The 25,952-nt window shown below is 39.4% G+C and overlaps 1 protein-coding gene across 1 annotated transcript in view; it reads right to left on the reverse strand.

Moving 5' to 3' along the window:
* The window catches only part of LOC129730148 (calcitonin gene-related peptide type 1 receptor-like), a 62,668-nt gene extending 37,263 nt beyond the window's left edge, over positions 1 to 25,405 (reverse strand). Inside the window, exons 1-2 of the mRNA XM_055689231.1 lie at positions 25,273 to 25,405; positions 11,459 to 11,630 (exon numbers count right to left, since the gene is read on the reverse strand). Coding sequence (XP_055545206.1) covers positions 11,459 to 11,612 — 154 coding nt within the window. The 5' untranslated portion in view covers positions 11,613 to 11,630; positions 25,273 to 25,405. The remainder of the gene's footprint in view (positions 1 to 11,458; positions 11,631 to 25,272) is intronic.
* Between the last annotated feature and the right edge of the window lie 547 nt (positions 25,406 to 25,952).

A 25,952-nucleotide genomic window follows, 5' to 3' on the forward strand; every position in this document is an offset into this window, starting at 1 on the left:
AAAACACTTAATCTCCTAAGTTATCTCTCTTTATTAATCTTTCGCACTCATTTCTCTAATGCAACGCAGCCTGTATTGAGGATGAGTGATGTGAGTGCGCCAAACCACTGTTTTTCTGATGCCGTTTTGTAACATGATAGCAATTGATATAGGTTACTTGCTGTCTCTCAACCTGCCTCTAGCTTCAATACTCTCAAAATTCACTTTTTTATTCATCAAAGAGTCAGAGAAAGTACCAAGATGTTTAAGCTCGCGTAAGTTAAGTAAAACCGCGCTCACTGACGACAGATAATCTTACTGTGGAGCATTCTCAGCTGTCAAATCTCCGGTTGGTAAAAAAGGCGGAATTTCTTGACCCCCTTTTCTTTTCAATTGCATACCAAGCTTGCAGCAGCAACGTCGCGACGCGTCGTAAGGGTACATAAAATATTCAACGTTTCTAGAGAAGGATGGGCCGTCTGGCAAAGCGTTGCAAACCAAAAATTTCAAGGACTATAAAGGTAAACAAACTTATATAAACTGCTCGAAATTTAGGTTTGACTGCAATTACATAAAAATAATTACAAGACATACATTTTTTGTAAGAAATGTGTTAGTCAAAAACAAAATATTTATAAGAAAAAATGTTTTGTTTTGATTCGATTATATACAGAATTTGATTGTTTACAATGCAATTCCACAAAAAATATCTCTGTATTCATATTTTGCTATCAGTTTTTGTTATTTTTTAAAATCGCGACTTATATTTGAAAAGTTGTATAAAAGTACTTTGTAAAAAAAGGTAGTGATAATTCCACGCATTTTTAGCACTAAGGCAGTTAGTAAGTAGTAGTAGACAGTAATTTTGTCCTTCCAGAAAAAGCTTACACCGTGAATCAATATTTTTTAGAAAGAACACAAAAATATAACTATAAAATTAATATCCCTTTTATTATGATTCTAATTTTTTGTCCACAAAAATCACGCATTGTGGGCTAACCAGGGTTGAAAAATTTCAACGCTTTTGCATGAAAGTGAAAAATAGCCATCTTGAATGTCAGTCCTTTTTTCTATCATCACAAGGAAACATTTCGCTTTTATGCAATATTAATTCTCTCTTACTTCTTTTTTTCATTATTCGTAAAATAATGAAAGCCAACTCATCCGTCAGGCGCAGTGAAAATGTTTTAGTTTGATATTCACTGTTTCAAATTTTCTGAAAATTTATTTCTCTGAGTTTCATTGTGCGAACTAAATGTTGTAAACTCGGTTTGTGTGCTGTACATTAGCATTTCGCGACTAGTGATCTAGAGTAGACTAAACGATTATGACAGCTCGTTCCAAGAAAGAAATTCTAGTGTGCTTGAAAGGGCGCTGCGTTCATTAGAAGTAAAAATTTAAAAAGATTGACTGTAATTTTCACAGAATACCGGCAGTGGAAATGATTTTTATCAGGCCTGGGGCTAACCAATAGTAGTTTAGTGACATATGAACAGGTCTGAAGTATTTCAACCTCTTCTTTATAAATCAATATATCTAAATAATGACGAGCGATAGAGAATCGGTGTCAATGGATAACTTTTTGAAAATTATCTGAACTTTCATTTAAAAAGATTAAAAATAAATGAATTCGAAATCCTACACTGAAAAATATAATTTTAAAAACAAAAAGGGATTTTAAAAATATGTATTATCCTGGAACTTTTTCAAATGAAGATCTTACGATATACAACAGTGGCACTCTCAAGAAAAAGTTTTTCTAACAAAAACCTTTTCGTGTACTTTATACCCAACCGCAAAAAAACAGTTAAAAACAATAATTCATATAACCGGACAATGGTGGGGAGCCCACCCAGGAGACCTTATAAGGCTTTACCAAACAACGATATTGTCTGTCATTGAGTACGGGTGTTTCTGCTTCCGCTCCGCAGCAAACACACATTTGATCAAACTGGAGCGAATACAATATCGTTGTTTGCGTATCGCCTTGGGTTGCATGCAATCGACCCATACGATGAGTTTGGAGATCTTAGCTGGAGTACTACCATTGAAAACCCGCTTCTGGAGTCTGTCTTCTCGTATTCTAATCAAATGTGAGGTCTTGAACCGTCCCGTGATTGAAAATTTTTAAAGGTTAATCGAACTTAATTCTCAAACCCGTTTTATGACATTGTATTTCAATCACATGTCCCAAAATATTAACCCTTCTACGAATATTCCAAATCGTGTCGACTTATCAAATACTTCTGATTCTACTGTGCTTTTCGATACATCCATGATAGAAGAAACTCGTGGAATCCCGGATCATTTACGCGTGCAGCAGATCCCTAAAAAATTTTCCAATAAATATCGAAACATCAACTGGGACAATATGTACTACACTGACGGATCACTTCTTGATGGGTCCACTGGCTTCGGTATCTTCAATAACAATTTAACCGTCTCCCATAAGCTCGATAATCCTGCTTCTGTTTACGTCGCAGAATTAGCTGCAATTCAGTACACCCTAGGGATTATCGAAAAAATGCCCACGGACCATTATTTCATCTTTACGGACAGTCTCAGTTCCATTGAGGCTCTCCGATCGATGAAAGATGTTAAGCACTCTCCGTATTTCCTGGGGAAAATACGGGAACATCTGAGTGCTTTATCCGAAAAATCTACTCAGATTACCTTAGCGTGGGTCCCTTCTCACTGCTCGATACCGGGTAATGAGAAAGCGGACTCTTTGGCTAAGGTGGGCGCAACAAACGGTGATATTTATGTAAGACCAATTGCCTTTAATGAATTTTTCGCATTTGTACGTCAGAATACGATCATCAGTTGGCAAAATTCTTGGACCAAGGGGGAACTGGGAAGGTGGTTACATTCCATAATCCCCAAGGAATCGACGAACCCGTGGTTCAAGGGGTTGGATGTAGGTCGGGATTTCATTTGCGTGATGTCCCGGCTTATGTCCAATCACTATAGATTTGACGCGCATCTCCGTCGTGTTGGGCTCGGGGAGAGTGGTATCTGTGCCTGTGGTGAAGGCTATCACGACATAGAGCACGTTGTTTGGTCATGCCCTGTACACCGTGACGCCAGGTCTAGATTAATAGCTTCCCTGCAGGCCGAAGGTAGGCAGCTGGCTGTTCCTGTTCGTGATGTCTTGGCGAGCCGTGACCTATCCTACATGTCCCTTATATACGTTTTCCTGAGATCCATCCACGCCCCAGTTTAGTCCTATCCCCTTCCGCCTACATCCAACCAAACGACAAGAACACGTTAAGACCCCGGATCCGGAAACAGCAATCAGACCCGCACGATACTCTCAAGGCCCGATGAAAACAACCCAATATGCCAGTCCGTAATATCTTGGCCCAGCAGCGGAACAAATTTAATACGCTGCTTACCTATGGCAATGAAAACCATCAAACAGCAAACCTGTGCTTTTAATGCAAAATATTCTAGCTTTAAGATAGATTTAGTTTCAGCTCGTAGTCGGCAGCGAGGATAAAAAATTTGCTTTTAGTTATTAAGATACTTTAGAAAGTAAGCTACCAGATATAATTGGCGCCGTTAAACATTGAATTGTATTTGTGCCGTGTCAAATAAACTATAGATGAAGAAAAAAAAAAAATTCATATCTCGATGGTTTCTTACCGCTTTTCGATCTTTAGGTCTCAACGAACTCTGAATGCATTTTAGTTTATTGGCAACAAATCAACCTTAAAGAAACTTGATGTCAAGAAAAACTCTACGCGTTGCAAAAATGTACATTTTGAAACAAACTAATAAAATCCGAGTTATTTCCAGTGTAGGTTGGTCACGCCAAGTTTTCAGGTTAAACTAGAAAACTAGAATAGTTCTAGCAGTTCTGGCCATTTACAAATAGACAAAATATTGCCTGTTTCAATCATTTTATCTACCCCCTGTAGTCGAACTTTTGGAGTGCTCTTTTTTCTCACTTTGTCGACCAGTGTTACATAGCAAAATTTCATCCAACTGACAGTACTTAGCTGTAACTTCAGCAAATTCAATTACTGGTAATTAGCATTGGAATTTTACTGCACATTTTTTCTAACAAGACATCACAGTTTAAGCGGGTTTGCTTCTAATTAAACAAACTTGTTTAATATATTTTAGTAGGTAACGCATTATGCGTTTCAGGAATCTACGATTCCATGCAAACAAATGTACTTCATTGGAACTCTCCCACAGAAGCATAAGTTAGTAGCCTTATTTTTTTCAGTGACAGGGTTGCTTATGCTTTTAGCGAGAAAGGGCTACTTGGTAAGCTATGCGGGCTACGATTCAAAATTTCGTGGGCTTCAAACTATGAAAAAGCAATGTTACGACATGTTCTCAATTTTTTCTGTTTCCTATTCGTAAACTATTCTTATTTCTACGTCGTGTTCAAAAATAAATAAGCTTCACAAAAAATCCGCGAGAGTGGACTAAATACGAAAAACCTCAAACCGACGCGATTTTCGGTTTTTTATTAAGAGGATTTTAACCAACGTGCTACTTATACCTATGCATTTATTCTCAAAGACGGTTTTATCGGAAACAAAGATTTTTTTTCTAACAAAAGAACTTTTTTGACGCTACCTATAATGCGTGTGGTAAGAAATTATACACAAGAGCGTTGTTCTCGACTCCTAAAAATGCAAATGGGACGGACTTGCAATGCGCGGCAGTTTAGGTAACCATGTATTTGAAAAGTCAATTCATTTGACTTCCAGAGAGGGAAAGAATCTAGAACCATCAGAAGAATCTTGGCTTAGTACACATATTACGTAACGCATTCGTAACGCATCGAGGTATGAGTCATACCGATATGATGCAATCGTCGTTTATTCATCACTTGTGCACTTCACGAAGTGTACAGGCCATGACTAAACTTGAATCCTCCCAACCCATAATGAAATGATGATATGGTGCATAGGTTTCTGGGAGAAAACAAACACATGACTAGACTACATCAGCTCTGAGAAGCGATTCGATCGTTGCGTTTGTCTCTCCATAGGCCGGTAGTTAGGGGAAGAAAGGATAGCAACAGGAGAATATCATGTCGCCTGAACAGCAGCAAAGGTTGGGTGTGGTGAGAGGGAATGTGTGGGGGAAGGGACTTCTTTGGCAGCGGTTGAGTTTAAGCGAGAGTAGGAGGGCATACATTGTCATTTTCTTTCTTTTTCTGACAAAAAATCATATTCATGAGTCAAATGAATAAGGATATAACAAGTTCTGATCCCTCTGTGTAACAGAGACGAACAATTTCATATACCGAGTTGTGCACATTGAGAACCACGTGTTGTGGTGCACACTAATGAATAGAAATATATCGTAAAGAGGAAAGCAAAGAGAGTGCACCAGCACCGATACTTTGTTTTTCGCATACTGACGACGATTTTAACGCATCTTAGGCTTGTTTTATGTCTATTCATTAATCGCTAGAGGTGATTTTTTCCTTCGCTGGGTATGACTGTACTAGTATTGCCATGATGATTCGTACTGCTATTGGTAATATTTTTCAGAATGCTGCTATCGTTAAAGCAGTACAAGCAGTAATCAATACTGATGGTTTTGGTACTGACTAGGTTAGGGCAAATATGAACTGATCGATTCACTATCATAAATCCGGTCATTCAAAGACATCGTCGAATCAATGACAAATAAAAAGACATTGGATTTGTTTAAAACATTTTGCATTTAACGACGATTCTGGTTTTATTCATATGCTTTCGGTTTCACGTTACTGGCACCAGCGTCAGTAAATTCTGTTGCAACAAGGCTCGCTATTGGCTGTTTCGGTTGCTGACGGTGATTAAAGATGCACGAGCCTTTGATACGCACCGACTTGCGAAAGTTACTTACCTTACCTTACCAAACAGTCCCAAGCCGTGGTGTGGCCTTTGCTGTACGTAAGAGTCGTCTCCATTCCACTCGGTCCATGGCTGCAGTTCGCCAGCTCTGCAGTCTGCGTAGGGTCCGCAGGTCGTCTTCCACCTGATCGATCCACCTTGCCCGCTGTGCACCTCTCCGTCTCGTCCCTGACGGATTGGTTTCAAGAACCATCTTTACCGGGCTGTCGTCTGACATCCTTACAACATGCCCAGCCCACCGCAACCTGCCTATCTTAGCGACGTGAACGACAGATGGCTCCCCAAGCAGCTCCTGCAGTTCGTGGTTCATTCGCCTTCTCCACACTCCGTTTTCCATCTGTAGTCCACCGAAGATGGTACGCAACACCTTCCGCTCGAAGACCGCAAGGGCGCGTTGGTCCTCCACAAGCATAGTCCATGTCTCATGCCCGTAGAGGACTACCGGTCTGATCAGCGTCTTGTAGATGGTTAACTTGGTGCGGCGACGAATTCTACTCGATCGGAGCGTCCTCCGGAGACCAAAGTATGCACGATTTCCTGCCATAATGCGCCGTTGAATTTCTCTGCTGGTATCGTTGTCGGCAGTTACCAGTGAGCCCAGGTACACGAACTCATCAACCACCTCGATTTCATCACCACCAATTTGAACTCGAGGTGGGAGGTTAGCACTGTCCTCTCGTGAATCCCTTCCTTTCATATACTTCGTCTTCGATGCATTGATGACCAGTCCAATCCGTATGGCTTCAGCCTTTAGTCCGATGTACGTATCCGCTATCTTCACAAAGGTCCGAGCCACAATGTCGATATCGTCGGCGAAACCAAACAATTGAACCGACTTTTGGAATATCGTGCCACTAGTGTTAATCCCCGCTCTTCTAATGACACCTTCCAGGGCAATGTTAAACAGTAGGCACGAGAGACCATCACCTTGCCTTAGACCTCTTCGGGTTTCGAAGGGGCTCGAGAGTGCCCCCGAAACTCGAACTACACACATCACTCGATCCATCGTCGCTTTGACCAACCGCATCAGTTTGTCCGGAAATCCGTAGTCGTGCATAATTTGCCATAGCTTGTCCCGATCGATTGTGTCGTACGCTGATTTAAAATCGATGAACAAATGATGTGTGGGCACGTTATATTCGCGGCATTTCTGCATAACCTGCCGAACCGCGAATATCTGATCCGTGGTGGCGCGAGCACCCATAAATCCCGCCTGGTAGTGCCCCACGAATTCCTTTGCAAACGGTGATAGTCGACGGCACAGAATTTGAGAAAGTACCTTGTAGGCGGCGTTCAACAGAGTGATTGCCCGGTAATTGCAGCACTCCAGTTTGTCGCCCTTTTTGTAGATGGGACACACAATACCCTCCATCCACTCCTCCGGTACTCGTTCTTGCTCCCAAACCTTGACAATGACCCAGTGCACGGCTCTAGCCAGTGTTTCTCCACCGTATTTCAATAGCTCGCTGGGAAGTTGGTCCACTCCAGCAGCTTTATTGTTTTTCAGCCGACCATTCTCCTCCTCCACCTCCAGAAGATCGGGGGCTGGAATTCTGATGTCTTCTGCTCGTGCACCAAGATCAATTGCCATACCGTCCTCGCGCTCTACTGCATCGCCGTTTAGATGCTCATCGAAGTGCTGCCTCCACCTTTCGATCACCTCACACTCGTCTGTTAGGAGGAGGTGCCATCCAAGCTCCTGCACATATCGGCTTGCGGCACAAAGCCTTTGCGGGAGCTGTTCAGCTCCTCGTAGAACTTCCGAGTGTCGTTAGCTTGGTACAGCTCTTCCATCGCTACGCGATCTCGGTCCTCGAGCTGGCGCTTCTTCCTTCGGAGGACTGAGTTTTGGCTGTTCCGTGTCTGTCGGTATCGTTCCACGTTCGCTCTCGTACGGTGTTGCAGCATTCTCGCCCGTGCTGCATTCTTCTCCTCGACTAACCGTTTGCATTCGCCGTCAAACCAGTCATTTCTATGATTCGGGGCCCTTGTACCTAGTAGCGCTACTGCAGTGTTACCTATGGCGGATCGGATGCTTTTCCAGCCATCTTCAAGAGTAGCTGCGCCAAGCTGCTCTTCCGTAGGTAGCACTGCCTCCAGCTGCTGCGCGTGTTCCTGTGCAGCCTCGGCGTCCCGCAGTTGCTCAATATTTGGTCGCGACGCTCGACTTCGGCGGGTGTTATACACCGTCGATAGTTTTGAGCGCATGCACACAGCTACTAGGTAGTGGTCCAAATCTATATTCGCACTGCGGTAGGTGCGAACGTTGATGATGTCGGAGAAAAACCTGCCGTCGATTAAAACGTGGTCGATTTGGTTCTCTGTCTGTTGGTCGAGTGATCTCCAGGTGGATTTGTGGATACCTTTGCGGGGGAAGAAGGTACTTCGGACTACCATACCACGGGAGGCCGCAAAGTTTACGCACCGATGGCCGTTATCATTAGACACGGCATGCAGGCTATCTTGTCCGATTACCGGTCTGTACATTGCCCCCCGTCCTACCTTAGCATTCAAGTCCCCAATAACGATCTTCACGTCCCGTCGCGGGCAGCTATCGTAGACCTGCTCCAGCTGCGCGTAGAACGCTTCCTTCTCGTCGTCGGGTCTTCCTTCATGTGGGCAGTGCACGTTGATGGTGCTGTAGTTGAAGAAGCGGCCCTTTATCCTCAACTTGCACATTCTTGCGTTGATCAGCTGCCACCCTATCACGCGTTGGCGCATCTTACCCAGTACTATGAAGCCGGTTCCCAGCTCGCTGGTTGTGCCACAGCTCTGGTAGAAAGTAGCCGCCCGGTGCCCGCTTCTCCATACCTTCTGTCCTGTCCAACAAAGTTCCTGCAGCGCTACGACTTCGAAAGCAGAGCGATTTGCAGTTCCATGTCCCAAGTTTCCAATCGTAGTCCTTATTTCGTTGCCTAGGTCCATGCCGATTGTTCGGATCCGTATTATCTCTTACGTTGTTTGTAACATGTTGTTTTCCGGGGCGGCTCGTTGGGCCTTCCCCAACCCCTGTCTCGCCGGGGGACCATCGTGTCAGCTCTGTTTAGAGTTCCACGCTGCCACCAGGACGTTAATCAGCTGCTCCTAACATGGAGATCAGACGCAGTTTTGAGCCGCACCATCTTGGTGAACAGACGCTCGGGTTGGCGAAGCATTTCCTCCACCGCCGGAATATGGTTAACGCGCCAATGATCGCGTCGCACCTTCTCACTTAGCTATTGTCGGATGACAACATTGCCCAGGCAACACCAACCAGTTGTATCCATGTTTCAACCGGCAGTCTAGTGTAATCATATGACTCGTGGAGGTGTGAGATAGGAACTTGTGAGGGCCGAAGCTATGTTTGACGCTCCTTCCATTTCAACTCACCATTTGATGCCCAGACTTGCGAAAGTTACCAACGGCTTTTTGAGCTCCCCAAAACTGATCGCTTGCTCAAAACCAAAGTCTACCGAAACACCACGATTTTGTGTGTATCATACATATTCTGATTTCGATCTCTGTCAATGTATTCATTGCGCAACTGTTGCGTTATCCTTTTGACACATTTGTTGTGCAAAGCCAAAGCATTTAATGTGCGATTTGAGAGGACACATCGGATGATGTAAGCTTGAGCTTTTGCGTGTACATACAAATTTTCACATCGTAATCTGTAATTTCAAAATCTTTATGGATAAGGAGATATATATCGGCTCTATTATCGTCATGTTTTACCTATTATCGTCCGGGGTATTAATGAAGTCATAGAGAACTAATATTTTGCAGAGAGGTACTCTGCATTATGAAGAACCATCATGCAAGAAATTAACGATCTAGGACATCATTTACCCCCCTGACGATAATAGGTAAAACCTGACAATAATAGAGCCGATACCCAATATGAGTGCGTGACAAATTTTAGCTGTTAATTTCAAATAGCAATTTCTCGAAATGTTTGCGGAACAAGATTCAGATAGTCTGTATGTAAGCAAATCACGTCGATTGGAGAAAGTTTAAAAAAAAACTCCTCAGTCGGTTAAAGCATCCTCATCATAGGGTAACCGCTCCTATATTCATCTCAGTACCTATATTCATTTTATCACGCCTTTTTGATCAATTTATCGTCAAATTTTACTATATTTTCAATGTAAAACTTTCAGCCACTTGAGAAAATCGGGGAACGAAGAGATTTACTTCCAAAAATTTGTAGAAATTTGACGATAAATTGGACAAATGAGAGAAATAAGATGAATATAGGTGCACCAAGCTGTTGGGATAAATAATGGAGCGATTTCCCTAATAATCCTGTATTTTTTCTCTGCTAAAGAAACTTTAATCAATCTTTTTCATGTCAAAGAAATTTTCGACTCATGTGATGCGATTTCTTTCAGCAAGGTAACTTAAGGTAACAGCCGATGCATACTTGTAGGTTCTGCAGGATGTTGTCGTCCGTGAAGAAGGTTGCTGACCGTCATTTTACTTTTCAACAGAACGGAGCAACTGCTCATAGTTTCAAGGAAACACAGAAATGGCTTTCTGAAAATGTTTTGGAGTTTTGATAGACGGAAAGTTAGTCCTTCATTGAGCGGGATACCAAGAGAATGCCTCATACCACACCTAGGCCGCTCAGAGCTAAGGTTATGAAGGTGATGGTGATCTATGAATCGGAGCATGATAAAATATGCATGCGGTAGTTTCCGAAAGTATCTATCAACAGTCATTAAAAAGGGAGACGATTTTGTAATGAATTTGTTTGGTCAAAATCGTTTCCCTGTGTTGCTTGGTATATTTAAAGCATATGATGGCTGCGTCAGGTTTTCTTTTGTATCTTTCGCTTTTCGCTATCAAAAAAGCTCCATCTTGCGTGAAAAGATACAAAAAACAAGGTTTTTGTATGTAGATTGAGCGATTACTGCCAAAATAGAATTATTTACAAAATCTCCATCCGCCCCAAATAAACTTTTTCACAACATTATTCACTTTTACAGCAGTTGTTTGCACAAATCCATAAACTCTTTCTATGGACTTAAATCCACAAATTCTGAGAAATCCTGAACAATCTCCCGCTACTGTATTTTTCTCGGAACTGTCATTTTATTTTTTTTCGTCTCAGGGTCGCCTTCGTTATCTTCTGCACTATATACAGTAAGAAAACATGAAATACTTTAGCGCAGTCATGAGCAATAAAAAAAATATTCTACACCCTCTCATCTGTTGCTGTACTCCTCAACAGAGTAGCTATCCATTTTTTCACTGTCGACGGTTGATCAAATCGTCTTCAATAACAACAATCATTTCAGCTCTTTAAGCTGAGTTTCCTTCCGAGAAAGCATAAAAGCGTTGCGAAGTATTGCCATACGCCGGTAATTGGAAGTGGGTTAATTAAACGACAAACAATGTATAATCGAAGCGTTTCATTGTTTCCAGTCTCGAGCACAACAGTATCAGCATCTGCTGAGGTAGAAACATTAATTGCTTCAGTCCTTGGAAGAATCAACGCAGCAGTGTCATATTCTGCTTTATCTGTACAAAACACTGTGCTGTTACTTTACACATCATCGCACATAGTAACAAGCAGTTGCCTAGTTATAGATGTCTATTTTAGAACAGTTTCCACCCTATCTACTATTTACCTTGCTTAATGGCCAAACCACCAGAATTGTTTCCCATGCAGCTGTAGTAGAGATGCCGCATCAGGGCTTCCGGATCGGAATACTTCAACCGATCGTACTGGATACCCTCGGCAGCAGCGTCCTGTTCGCTCATCGTTGGTTGGAATCCGTTCATTTCACTGGCTGAAATTATCTAAACAAAAAAAAAGAAGAAAGAATTGGCTTTACTAACCACTTTTTTCCGAGCAACCAAACAAACAGTGCCACTAATGACACTAGTAGGTATAAATCTTCTTCTAAAATCGGGCTTGTTTGTCACTTTAAATGGGACACCGTCCTCAATCGCTGACAGGCCTGACTGTTGCTCTTGATAAGGGATGCCCGTACCGTCGTACAATTAATGGAGAAATGTTGGCACGAGAAAAAAAACTCACACGTACCTAGATGCAAATGGAATTTCAACGTTGCCGCCTTCTCGGAAGTATTGAATCATTGCATTGATTGCAAAACGAGGAACGATTGAGGAACGCGAGAAAATCTTCTTATTTGCTTGATTTTCACGCCATCAACTGGGACAGGAGTGGGCAAATTTAAAACTTTCTTTTTAGCATATCGATCGCATTGGATCAGTGCTACTGACAATCTTGTTAGCGCCATCTCTTCTAGCCTCAGCCACTCAAAGTTTCTTGGAAAAATTAATACTATTATTGATTTGCTTCCGCTTATCCGATGGAAATATGTGGCAAGTGGCTTATAGAAAAAAAATACTGAAGACGATGGACAGAAAAAAAACTAAATGCATTAGCTGGAAGAGATCCTCATTGAAGCTTGATGTTGCCGAGCTTATTTTACACGGTCTGTGAGCCAGGCAGATTCTTTGCTCTTCAGCGTAGGGTTCCAATCTATCCTCTCACTACCGAACGGCGGCGAACAAAGTGTTTTCTCGCACTTTCCAACAAATCGTTGCCATCGATTGCTAAAGATATTTTCTAAGAGCTGGTAGAATGTGGTGGCTATCCTGTTTCCGTTTTCTTATTATACAGTTGCACCATTTTACACAATTGTTACACCAGCCGTGGGAGTGAGATTACTTCGCCGGAGTCAGCTAATGCTTACGAATGAGAATTCTCTGTTCTTTTTACAATGCGAGGGATGTAGAATTTTTTTCTGCTTTCATGGAGCATTTTTATGCAAGCTTTTTGGCTTACGAAATTGGGTAGAAATTGTAACAAAAAAATTAAATCGAGACCCGGTCATTCTCAGTTTGTTGATAATAGCAATGTTTGGTTTCCAGCAACCGTCTCATCAAAAATTTCCTTTGCAAAAAAAAAATTTCTGATCTTTGCCGAAACTGAAATTTATAGAATTACTCGATTCGAAGCTTTTTAACTCAAATCACTCAGTCCTCGATACTGTGCATGAATCTTCTGTAGATTCTCAGAATAAGCTGATCAACTGATAGATTTTGTTTCATTTTGAGTATCAGGCGAGGTGCTGCCGATTGAAATTTCTCATTCTTCCGCTCTCTCATTTTAGTTGCAGGAGAGAAAATATCTGCCATGCTATACAAAATAACCGAAAAAAAAAAGATGAACTGAACTTCGGATCTAGAGTAAAATTTAATAAACTGAAAGAAGAAAGAATAATTTCTGTTTGTTGACTTTTTCTACTGCCAGTTTTTATTAGCATATATCCAATATTTGTTATATTTTATGAATTTCACACTATTCCAAAATTTTCAAATTCTCAGTGCCCTGGCAAATTCTGAAATATCTGACTATTAGTACCCTGATATCTTGAGTTTGCTGTTGGCATTACTAATCTACAAAAGTTTTTTTTTGTTTTTTTTTTTTGCTTAAACTTTATGGATATCTTGCAAAGTATTGTGAAACGCTCGGTTCTTTACGACTCTTAAATTTTTCAAATTTTTACCTGAACTCAATTTGTAAGCTTTCTCATACATTTCATAATATTAACACTAGCCTCCTGATATTCTAATGTATCGGAGGCTAATATTATGAATTCTGGCTAATGAAATGTTATTCCCATTTTTGTGCGTGTTGTTTTTTTGTTTAGCTGAATTTTCTGCTTTCAGTTTTAGGCATATTTTTTACAGTATGCTAACTGGTAGCGCTCTGATGATTTTCAAAACTTTTAAAGATTAAACCTGACTAAAGAAGCTTTTTATTATTTATTTCCATTTATGATTGTCAATTATCTTTATTTCAATTTATTTTTTTAGTGCCTTCGAGCAAATAATTATACGGCGTACACCCTTTTTAGTCCTAACCAATAAAGTAAGATTTTCATCCCGGTTTGACAAAAAGATACAACTTAAGGGCTTCTAATTTGCTCACTTACACGGCAACATCACATTCCGCAGGCGAAGTTTTTGTGCCGAAAGCCTCACGGCATCGTACCCCCTAGCTTAGTTACTCAATGAAAAAAATTATAATTGGGTACTTCCAGGTACGGCCACATGGAGGCGCTAGGTGGGAACTTGGGACAACCAGAGCTGTGTTGGGCGCTCCTTCCAGGTTGCTGACCCCGTTTCATACCCTCAAAAATTATGCGGTGCAACAAGTTTCTCGCTCTGACTCCTGTCCAAGATCTTTTTTATGTATTTTCATGTAAAGTTAAACATTTCCGTATTTGGACTCTTTTTACCTTGATGGAAGAGAAAAGCAGCATTTTTTTTTCGTGAAATCATATTTGATTTGATTTCGTTGAAAGAAATAAGGTTCTCTCTGCCATTAAAGTGAAGAAAGCCAAAATACGCGAATTTACATTTTTGTTAGAAAGTACCTAAAAAAATCGTAGAACGAAGTGAGAGCAACTAGAGTTTCGGATATTTTGTTACACAGTGTAATTTTTGAGCCGTAAAAATAAAAGAACTTCTCCCAGGAGATTTTAGCGGATGAAGTGGAGCAAACTCTTTTATTTTATACGGCACAGTTTTTAAACAATAACAATATTAAAGATTAAATCCAAATTAACATAATGAAAGTTAATTCAACTGGGATCGCGTCCAAATACATTCACAAACTTTATATATCAGAGAAATTAGGTTTCAGACTTAAACAAAGATAGAACTTTCAGCTTTTGAGTCAATAATCAATCAAAAAGTGAGAGGATAGAAGGATAGAAGGCATACTTTTGTTTTAACCTCTAGGTTATGTATCGGTTTTGTTTTACTTGATTTAATTCATTATGGCGTAAAGGCGTTCTGAAAAATAGTCAGACAAGTGCCGTTTAGAGGATAGCTTAATGAATGATTTTCAATTTCTTCGTTGAGAAACTTTTTTGAAAAGTTAAAGTTTATTCCTAAATTTACTTATTGCTTGGAAACAGAAAATATTGCTTGAAAACTTCAAATCCGATTGAAATTGCGACGAAGATTAGTTTCTATGTAATCTTTGAAACAATAAACACACTGAAAAAAATCAAAGAAAATCATATCGTGATGATTTATTCAAACATTACTTTCATTTATCTCCTTTTAATTTTTTTAATATAAGATATTTCCTTCATTAGTACGGAATATAGAAGTTTTCAAGCATTTTCGATCATATGTCAAGTTTCAAAACAGATTCTAAACAGTATTTTCAACAAATTTGGAATCACTAATTTTTTACCAAGTGTAATTCCATAAAAAATATTGCAATTTTATCATTTTTTTCAAATTTTTATTTTTATTCGGATAAACTTTGCAAATGTTTCTATGGAATAAACATGTCAGTAATTTTTTTTCAATCACGACTAATTTTTGAAAAGGCTGAAATAGAAGTGATGATTGCAAATGTTTTAAAAACCACAATTTTTTTATCGGTGTGACGTCTTCAGCAAAGTTTTTTTTCCTCTGTGTGGACTCATCACTGCGACCAGAGACATTTTGATCTATTGTGATATTGCCCAGGTGTTTTCTGTACTCCGCACTTCACATTATTGGCAGTATCACTATTGAAGTAAATGATACGCCTTTTTATTTATGTCCGTGCTTGTGTATGAGAGTTTACCCTTTTCAAGCTTACTGCTCTACTATATCGAGCCTCCTTCTATCCTACCAATATCGCCAAATTACAATTCCCTGAACTGAGGCTACACCTAACGTTCCTCTTTGGCCAGGTTTATTCTAAGAGGGACTTATTATGTCAAGAGGAAGGAGTCTTATCGAAACCTCGTTCCTCCTACCAACACCGCGTCACAATCACAATTTCCTGAAGAGGCACTCAATGCTTCACCTCTGTTTTACTATAAGTAGGACTTATATTTTGTCAAGAGGAAGGAGTCTTATCGAAACCTCGTTCCTCCAGCCAAGACCGCGCCATAATTACAATTCCCTGAAGAGAACTATCATACGTTACGCAGAACAGTTTTATTATAAGAGGGACTTTTCTGCTAAGATGAAAGTCAGCAAGGATACTATAGAATTCAGCTTGAAGGAAAGGTATGTAATGGAGAGACTGAGAATAAACCCATGTTAAAGTCCTTTGACAACCAAATGGCCTGATTCTACTAAGATTCGAACACACGACCACTCGCTTATCAAAGCGGACTCTGTGACCTTGCGGCTGCGAAGCTCCCCCTTCAGCAAAGTTATGGGTGAATATTTTGTCTTTTCGGAAAAATGAACTCCGTAAACAAAATTTCTTTTTGAGAAAAATGAATCAAAACAATAATTAAAATTTAATTATCATAAAAAGCTATTTTATATACCCAGTCGACACCGGCTCCACAACAACAGCACCGAGTGGTACGAAAACTCAAAGCAGTCAACTTTTTTCATTTACTCTCCAAATACTGGTTTTATTGACGTTCTATCTCCAGAAGGAATTCATTATATAATTCGAGATTGAAGCGTTTGTCCTTTTCAGTCATTGCCTGATATGCAATTCAAAAAGACATATTTTTAAATTTTCGACAATAACTCGATCTATGTAGAAGCAATCTTTTTCATGTCTTCTACAAAGTTGTGTGCTTAAATGATAAAACAATACATGCTGCACATTTTTACCTTCTAAATGCTACAGTTTATTACACACGGTGCTCCCGCAGACCGTTATTATAAAAAAAAATTCACCGAAGAATCTGAGTACACCATTCGATTCGTTATGACGTCCAGTATGTCTGGTCAAAATTTCAAAATCATAGTACGGTACATTTTTGAGTAATGTCCTTTTGGAGGTTGTAAAGTACAAAATAGTGATATAAAAACGACGAAATACTTATTGTAAAGCACGTTCTGCAACCACCATTTCATGAAATAACTTCCAAAATAGTTTTACACATTCCAAGGGTTATATTTCAAGACATTACCATTTGGTGGAAAGATTTATTTGAAAATCCCACAGTGCACAGTGGTCTAAACTCGAAAAATCGTGATCGTCCTAGATTTGACTGTGAAAAATTGATTTTATGTACTCAATGTCTTCAGCAAAATTGTTTCATAGAACAAGGCCTTACTTTTAGCGTTTCTAGTTTTTCGATCAATCCACCTAACAGTTAGATAAAAAAAATATTTTTTCTAATTTTCAGTATACCAGATTGCTCCCTTCGGCAAATTTGTGGAAAATTTCAAAAGAAAAACAATTGCTGAATACTGCGATATCCTATCTGTACGTTGGACACGACAAAATAGAGTTTTTTGTGGAACACCTCTCCTCAAAATTAGTTTTTTGTTTATAATTTTGTCTGTAATGGTCAAAACAATGCAAAATGTTCTATGATTTCATTCATTCAACTAAGATTCTCTCACGACTTCATAAAATTTATTGTTTTGACAATCATCGAAAAAGTTATAGACAAAAAATCTGATTTTAAGGAGGCATTTTCCACAAAAAACTCTATTTTGTCGTATCCAACGTACAGATAGGACATCGCAGTATTCAGCAATTGTTTTTCTTTTAAAATTTTCCACAACTTCGCTGGAGAAAGCAATCTGGTATATACAAAATTAGAAAATATAATCAATAAAATAAATCTTTCCACCAATTGTTAATGTCTTGAAATATAACTCTTGGAAAGTGTGGAAACTATTTTAGAAGTTATTTCATAAAATGATGGTTGAGAAATGTGCTTTACAATAAGCATTTCGTCGTTTTAATATCACCTTTTTGTACTTTACAACCTCCAGAAGGACATTTCTCAAAAATGTACCGTACGATGATTTTGAAATTTTGACCAGACATTCTGGACGTCATAACGAATCGCATGGTGTACTCAGATTCTTTGGTGCATTTTTTTTATAATAACGGTCTGTGGGAGCACCTTGCAGATTAGTTAATCTAGAACCTGGGTTATTTTCGCATCAGAAAAGCTCAAATTTTCATTTGATGCGCATGATAATAATTCAGTAGTATTGAAGGTGTTCGTTTCTCTTTCTCGAATCTGCGTCGCTCCGCCTTCATTGCAAAAATCTACGCTCAACTCGATACAAAAGATTGCGTGTAGAAAATTCAACTTCATTCTTGTTCTTAACACGGCAAGAGGAGCCTTCATACCTGTGTTAGATAAACGGTGTATAACAGGCGTAGTTAAGTATCTTAAACAAGACTTAAAAACGATATTTATATTTGACCTACGTCACCATTTCATACAACCTCTAGGGCTGTTTACCTAGGTATACACAGGTTTACACAGGTATACATAGGTATGCACAGGTTTTTGAACCATTCTGATTTAAGGGTTATTTTTGAAAACGGGCTATTTGTTATAGTAAGTGACATTTCTAAGAAATTGTATCACTGTATGTTGTCTACAACGAGTTGCAGAAAATTGATTTCTCATTTTATCACCAGATGCAGCAAACATTATGTTTGAACTCCGCAAAAGTTTTAAATGCTAGCGAGGATTCCTAAAGTAAGTATTTGTACATAAATATAAAAAACTTAGTCTTATTTAGCTTAATATTGCTCAGAAACTTTAGAACTTGCAGTCTAATTGAAGTTCATGAAATTCGTTTCTCGCTGAATCTAACAGAAAACTAAGCAATTTTGCATACTTCTGATTCCAAAACTATATACAGGGTGTTAGGTAGCTCACCTAAAATCCTCTAAGGGGTGATAGAGGACCATATTTGATGAAAAAAATCCTTCTATGCTTATGGTCAAAATTCAACTACTGCAGAGTTATTTTTTAAAGGGGGGGATTTGTTAGTAGCTTAAGTATTTATGATAAATATTAGTAAATAATGAGTATATGTGGCCAATCACAAATGGTGACGTCTCAACACTGTTAAAAATCTGTAATTTTAATTGTTAGGATTTGTTTGCTTTCGCAGTTAGGACTTATCGTTCGTAGGGATTTAAACTTACTTGTCAGAAAAGGGGAAGTAAACTTACAACTAACTTAATCGCTAACTTATTGGCTATAAAGAGAGCTTATCGTAGCAATTGAGGATTGCAACGATTTTTGTCGAAAATTGGTAATAATTTTATTTGACATAGCTTCTAATGGTTCAACACCAGTAAGTCTATGTTATTCGAGTGTACCAAACCAAGGAGGACGCTTCAAAATCATTTTCAGAATTTTATTCTGAATCCTTTGGAGCGTTTTCTTCCTTGTTGAACAGCAACTTGACCAGATCGGTACAGCATAAAGCATTGCTAGTCTAAAAATTTGTTTGTAAATCAAAAGTTTGTTCTTTAATCAAAGTTTAGAATTCCTGTTAATGAGAGGATATAGACATCTCGTATATTTGATGCACTTGGCTTGTATGGGGCCGTTCCTAAACCACGTGATCATATTTTGATAACTTGATAACTAAACCCCCCGTACCCCCCCCCCCCCCCCCCCGTGGTCTTTCGTGGTAATTTGGCCAACCCCCCCCCCCCCTTGCAACTTTAACCACGTGGTCTTTTCATTTATCAAGTGCCAAAAATTGGCTTGAATTTTTACAATTTTATCATTAAGCTTTCAGTACATTCTATATTTCTGAAATGCAAAAGCCTCATTCTTGATTTGGTGGCTTCAATATATTATAAGTCAGAGAAAAAGACCACGTGGTCATTTCATTAACCCCCCCACCCCCGTGCGTGGTCTTTCGTGGTCTTTTGATAAACCCCCCGTCCCCCTCTTTATGACCACGTGGTTTAAGAACGGCCCCTATACTCTCAATGTGCTCTTTGAAAATAAGTTTTTTATCGTAAATTAGTCCCAAGTACTTAACCTGGTCAGACCAACTTGAAATAACCCCATTCATCTTGACAACGTGATGATTGTTGGGCTTGAGGAAATAAGCCCTATTCTTATGGGGAAAAATTATCATTTGAGTTTTAGAAGTATTGGGAGAGATATTCCTTTTGTTCCTTTTGCAAGTAGGAAGAAAAACTATCTAAACTTTTCTGCAATCGACTGCATATGACACGAAGACTTTTTCCTTTTACGGAAATGAACTACTGCAGAGTTGGTTAAGCAGACAGTATGAGCAGTAGGGAGAGCGAAAAATAAGCGGACTGGAAATATGATACAGATTTGGGAAAATATACCGCATCCCGATGGGACTTGAACCCGCAATCTTCCTGTCTTCGGCATGATGTTTTGACCAATTAAACTACGGGGCACGGTGGTACTGTTCCACAATCTATATCGTATCACATTCCACTGCCGACTTATTCTATTGCTCATCCCTAATTACACACACTGCTGTGCAAGCGTTATTTATAGACTGAAAGGAATGTCTCATCACACACAGAAAAGACATTCCTTTCAGTCTATAAACAACGCTTGTATTTTTTATTGAAAATTTCGTCAATAGTGTCTTAAAAACGTCAAACTAGAGAAAAAAAGGCACTTAGAAAGGAACAAATGTGAAATCGAATGTTTTCTGAGAACTGAAATGCAATTTTCTCTCTGAAATGTATGACAAACATGGATTTTGTTGTTAACTGAATCAAACATTGAAATCCACTCTTCAGGTTGTTTTTTGACATCAAACATCTAGCTTTATTAGTTTAGCTGCTATTTTACTTAAAAAGCAATAAGTCGCACCTTCATTCAGTGTTGTAAGGATCACATTTTTCTGCTTCACTGTGTTTACGTAGACGCGTCATTGAAAGAAGGCGCAGCTTATTGCTTTTAAAGTGAAATAGCGGCTAAACTACAAGAGTTAGGTGCTTGGTGTCAAAGAACAACTTGTAGAGTAGACTTCAATGTTTAGTTTGATTAACAACAAAATCTATGTTTATCGAACATTTCAGAGAGAAAATTGCATTTCAGTTCTCAAAAAAGTACTACCCGAACATCAGGCTTGTTGTGTTGTCTGCTTATTTCACTACTATGCGGGTTTCGTTGTTTCTCCCACGGGAAACAAGGTGTCTAGTATCAACACTTTATTCTCACGTCGGAAACCGGAGAAATACTGTTTTAGATTATGGATCGAAAGGTTGCATCGAAAGTCTATGGGAATGGATTTTTTTATCAGACCTGGCTCTAGGAACAAGGATACAGGACAATTGAGCTGAAATTTTGCATGGAGACTTTTTCGCGAGCATACGAAGCTTTTGAAAAATAACGTTGAATGAAATTCTAAAAATCGGTTTATTTATGTCATACGATAAACAACAACTCGAATATTGTTTTTGAATTGAGCATTGACAGAACTACACAAGAGTTCACCTAGACAGGACGTGCGTTGTCCGGTAAGCTGGTATCACTGGGGACAGTAGGAAAACACTTAATCTTTCACGTTGTTCCTACTATTTTCCATGATAGTCATTTATTTGGGTTACTCTCTATCTATCAAAATTCACATTTTATTCTATCAAAACAAAAAAGTTTGGTTACTCATCTGCCTTCAGTCGGGAATAATCGAACTTTCAGCTCAACTTACATACAATTTTAACATTTGATACTTAACCAAAAAGGTGAATATTAAATTGTAAAAAATATTTACCGGCTGTTTGCTAGGCTGCAAGCCTCCACTACATATTAAGAGAACTTCGATCGGTGTCTATCTCTTGCTGAAAGAAATCAGGTCAGTTTGGACACATCGATAACCACACTCACAGTATTACAAGCATAGACTAAGCAATGGGTAGATAATGGCACATCGCGAAACAACAAAAAGTGCAGTTGTCTTTGGTTGCTTCCTTGAGGCACACCACAGCAAAAATTCATAATTCTATGATCTTTTTATAGATACTGAAATTGTTTTTTTTTGTCACTTTCAATTCAAATGAAACTTTGCGATTGCTTTACCAAAAGATAACACAGAAGAAAAATATAATATGATGGTGAAATAGTAAGTTTCATTAAAATGGTTTTCTCGGTGACCGAGTGTATTTTTCTCAACATTCTGTCGCTTCATTACCCAAAAAAAACTGTTTCCGTTATTGTTGAGGTTTGTATCTCCTCCAGGTAGAGGTACACTGTAATTCAATTCCACCTGAAAGCTATTCAACATCACGAGCTTTTGGGTAAAACAACTTCCAATTCGGTACCTTTTCATCACAGACAATATCAGACAATAAGTCGTTCGGGGAAATATGTAGTAGCTAGTAATCTATTTGCAGAGAAGATTACTATTGATTCCGTCCCAGCTCTCGAGTTTCATCAGAAATCACGTAATGCTAAAATCTGCGCGCTTTCTTTCTCCAGCTGTCGAAACCAAAGGCGGGTCGTCGGTCGTTCGCCTATCAATAACAAAATGAATATAAACTGAAACGGATTCGGAGGCAACAACATTTGCCGTCCGGATTGATTTTTACCAAATAAGAAAGTGAAAATCTGGCGTGGGACACAAAAACCAAATAAGAAATGTTATTGCAACCGGTTTATTAACAGCGTGATTTGCTCCCTATCCCAACATTAATGTTTCGGTCCTTTAAGAGCCATTGGACTGAGTTGGAGTGACAGCTCGATTTTTATTACTACCGAGTCCAGGACCCGAATCGATTTGCTGCATTTTTTTTCCTCCACCCATCAAAATTCAATCTATTCTGCCGTCAAATTTTCCGCACGATGAGATATTACAATAATACAGTGCGACAAGCCCTTATTGGGCGTAGAAGAGGCTCGTCGTCCGAAACGAACAAAAGTCATCCCCTTCCTACAAGGACAGACATCCAGTTGATATTTGAATCGAAAGGATTCGCATTGATCCGTGATGGCAAATACTCGAGGTGGCAGCGTCTTGTTTTCGATATCATTGATGGCTGAGTGAACTTAATAAGCGGACCACAATTCGAAACACTTCAGTGGATATTTATTGGTAGCGGAGCTTACACGGATACGGTGTTATCACGTGCGTGTAAAAAAACCGCACTCTTTTTGTTCGATCACAGCTTAGCTTAAGCTGTCGAAACGACATAAATAAAAATGTTATTCTCACCGGCGATAACGTGCTTCGAGGGACGAGTGTGCCGGGCAAAGTGTATTGTATGTTCAAGATGTGACAGCAGCAGAGCTGTAATCTAGTGCTATACTTACACCAAGGGAAATATCAACTTCAAAATCAAAAATTAAACATGGGTTGACTACCCACAGTACATTTTATGCCATTGTTGGTCCGCGCAGTTGAATTTCAATTATGCATGAAAACCGCTTCCCTATTCAGTCAGAAATTCCCTTGGTTCAATCTAAACGACAAAACGCGGAAAATCTCGTCCGCAGAGAAACTTTATTATTTAACCCAGAGGACAAACAACTTTAATTAAGAACTGAAGATCTCTGGGTGGAAAAATCAAACATCGATAATTATTACCTGCTGTCGGTTGAATGGAATCTTAGGCGAACGCTGGCTGCATTATGCAATTAACAGCTGTGACGATAATTATTGCCTTTCTGCAACTGGGTCTGGGCCAGTTGATTGATTATTTCGTTCTTCATTGACTGTTGGCTAGACTCAATTAGTCAATTTTGGGTTTTTACTAAATTCTTGGCAACTTTCAAGTGTAAATCACGAAGCGTACACTACCCAGTAGAATTGTGCAACAAGAAGGCAGGACAATCGATCGGTTTGTCACGTTACATTCTCAACCTGTTTTGCTATGAGTAAGGGCAGAATCAACAAATTGCTGATAGGATTTTTCCTGTCTGCTTTGTGTCTTTCAGTACCCGTCTTGATATAAAGCATCTTTAAGCTATAGTCCCCAAAGTCCGCAGCAGCTGAGCAGGGCTCCAAGCCTTTGTGTGAAACCTTTTTCAGTACTGCCTTTGTTGTGTGCCATCGGTAGAATATTTACCACATTAATCAAATTACAGTCCATCGAAGGATGACTCGAATCGTTACAACCCAGCTGATAGATGCTTGCCTTATCTTTAGCGAACGCAACTGTGTGCATTTATGGCCTCAATTTCCTCGGACTGCTGGAATGTTTGTCCGGTGGCAACATGTTGCGCAGCACATTCGGAACGAACTCGAATGCACAGAAGAAAAATACCTCATTTCATTCATTAATAAATGTTGACCAAATGCTGTCCTCTGCAAGCATCAACTAGGAACGATTGACTGCAGTTAGGCAACGACCTGTCACAATCGAGCATTCCCAGTTTCCAAAATTAACCTCGTCCACTAAAATATGTGCCTTTGGCTTATGATATCGAACATAAGGTTAAAAATTTGGAGTTCAGAAATTTAGACGTGAGACCATGGTTTCAGGCTCTGGGCTAGTGTTTTACCCTGTGTGCCCAGTATAGTGGAGAAAGACAGCAAAAGGTCAGTAATCAGATTTAAGCGGTCATTAGCATCAAAATCAGCAGCAATGCTGATTTCAATTCAGACCATACCGTTATTTGAGTGGCAGTCCTAAAACTAACGAACAGTAAGCTCAAATTCAATTTCTAACGCGAATGTGCATGAACAAAAGTGCATTTCATTCGCAAAACCTCACCGGAAGTGAAGATGAAAGCTTCCCTAAAATCCAACCTGTGTAGCAGGAAATTCAATTGCTTTCACTGCACTCGCGATTATTCCCGGGATGCTGTCGACTCGAGTGGACAACAACGGCGGAAAAAAATAGTGACCCGAAACAACAATGCTAAAACCTTTTTGCACACTCCCAGATAAATCAAAGTACTTCATTGGATTGCAGCTTGTCCGTTAACGAATAGTTGCTGTTTTTCACTAGGGCAAATTGATATCAGTTAATGTTTCTAATAAGCCAATCGTCGCCGGTTCGAGTCTCGGCTTGGGAGAGGCTGTTAGTGTCAGTAGGATCGCAGAGCAAGCCCCGCAATTGTCCTGTACACTTAATAGTTGGAAACAAGAGGTCGAGTTCCGAATCTGAATGTTGCACCAAGGGTTTGCTTTTTTAGGGGATCGGTTCTATTATCGTCAGGTTTGTCCTATTACCGACTGGGTGTGTATGAAGTCATAGGAAACTAATCATCATTTACCTTCCTGACGACAATAAAACTAAGCTGATTGCAATAGAACAAATCCCCTCCATCCAATAATACTATCAGAATTATATTACAAACATCGAACGATCCGAATCACATTGAAAACACGACACAAATGGAGCAAATAAGCTGAAATAGCAAATGTAACGAAATGCCGTTTGCTTTTAGATAAAGCATTTCTAATATTTGAATTATTGTAGCGTTCAGTAATTTCATAGAATGGTTAATATATAGCAAAATACTACTCCCCCACTTCGAATTGAAAGCGAAATTTAAAAAAAATTGATGCTCTATCAATTTGAGCTGTTGTCGACATTGTATAGTAAACAAATTTTCGTACCTAGTCGCACCATTTCTACCTGTTTCGTCTCTTTTTCCTTCGATCTTGATTTTACTACCAATTGAATCCGCCTTTTAATTCCTTTTCATATAACCTGCTAAAAATTGTAAAATAAAGATTCACACTACTTTTGAACCACCCCTTTGTTGTCTACCTGAAACGTTTTTACAAAAAAACACCTTGTTTTTTGCGTCTTCTGTTGAATTCCCCTAAAATAATCACTTTCAGTAACAATCCGAACCACCGCGAACGGAAAGACCTTTCTATTTGCAACCCGAACCGGTCGGCAGACGGAGTACTACTGAATTTACTTCCTGTCGACACCCAAGATCACAGCATCCTAGAGCCAACAAGGTAAACGCCAAACTCTCCCCCTTCCCGGTTCCTGACTGAGCATCATCCATCCAGCATCATCATCTGTCCAGCAGCAGCAACTGGTGAACTTGAAGGGAAAAGCTTTCGCTCCAACGCTCTCACACACGGCGAGCAGGCGAAATATATAAAAGGATCTCTCTGTTTATGTTGCATAGCAGCCGGCATTTTCGCGGCACGTGCCACCAGTTGAAATGGCTGGCACGGCTAGACTTACGATGGATAAATCGACAAAGTTAATTGTTGGTTTCTCTCTTTTCGAGTTTAGCAGTGCCACACATACCATTTTTAATTCAAAAATTAATTTCCTCTACGTTGACGCTTTTAAAGATTCAACAAGCAGTGACTAAGACTCAAATATATACTTGTTATCGTTTCACACCTTTGTTAGCCATTTGACATTGTAACTGCTATTCGAAGCCCAATTTATTGTGGTACTACTCAAGAAAACCGATTATCAAG

This window comes from Wyeomyia smithii, chromosome 3, assembly GCF_029784165.1.
Source record: "Wyeomyia smithii strain HCP4-BCI-WySm-NY-G18 chromosome 3, ASM2978416v1, whole genome shotgun sequence".
In the NCBI taxonomy this organism is placed as follows: Eukaryota; Metazoa; Arthropoda; class Insecta; order Diptera; family Culicidae; genus Wyeomyia; species Wyeomyia smithii.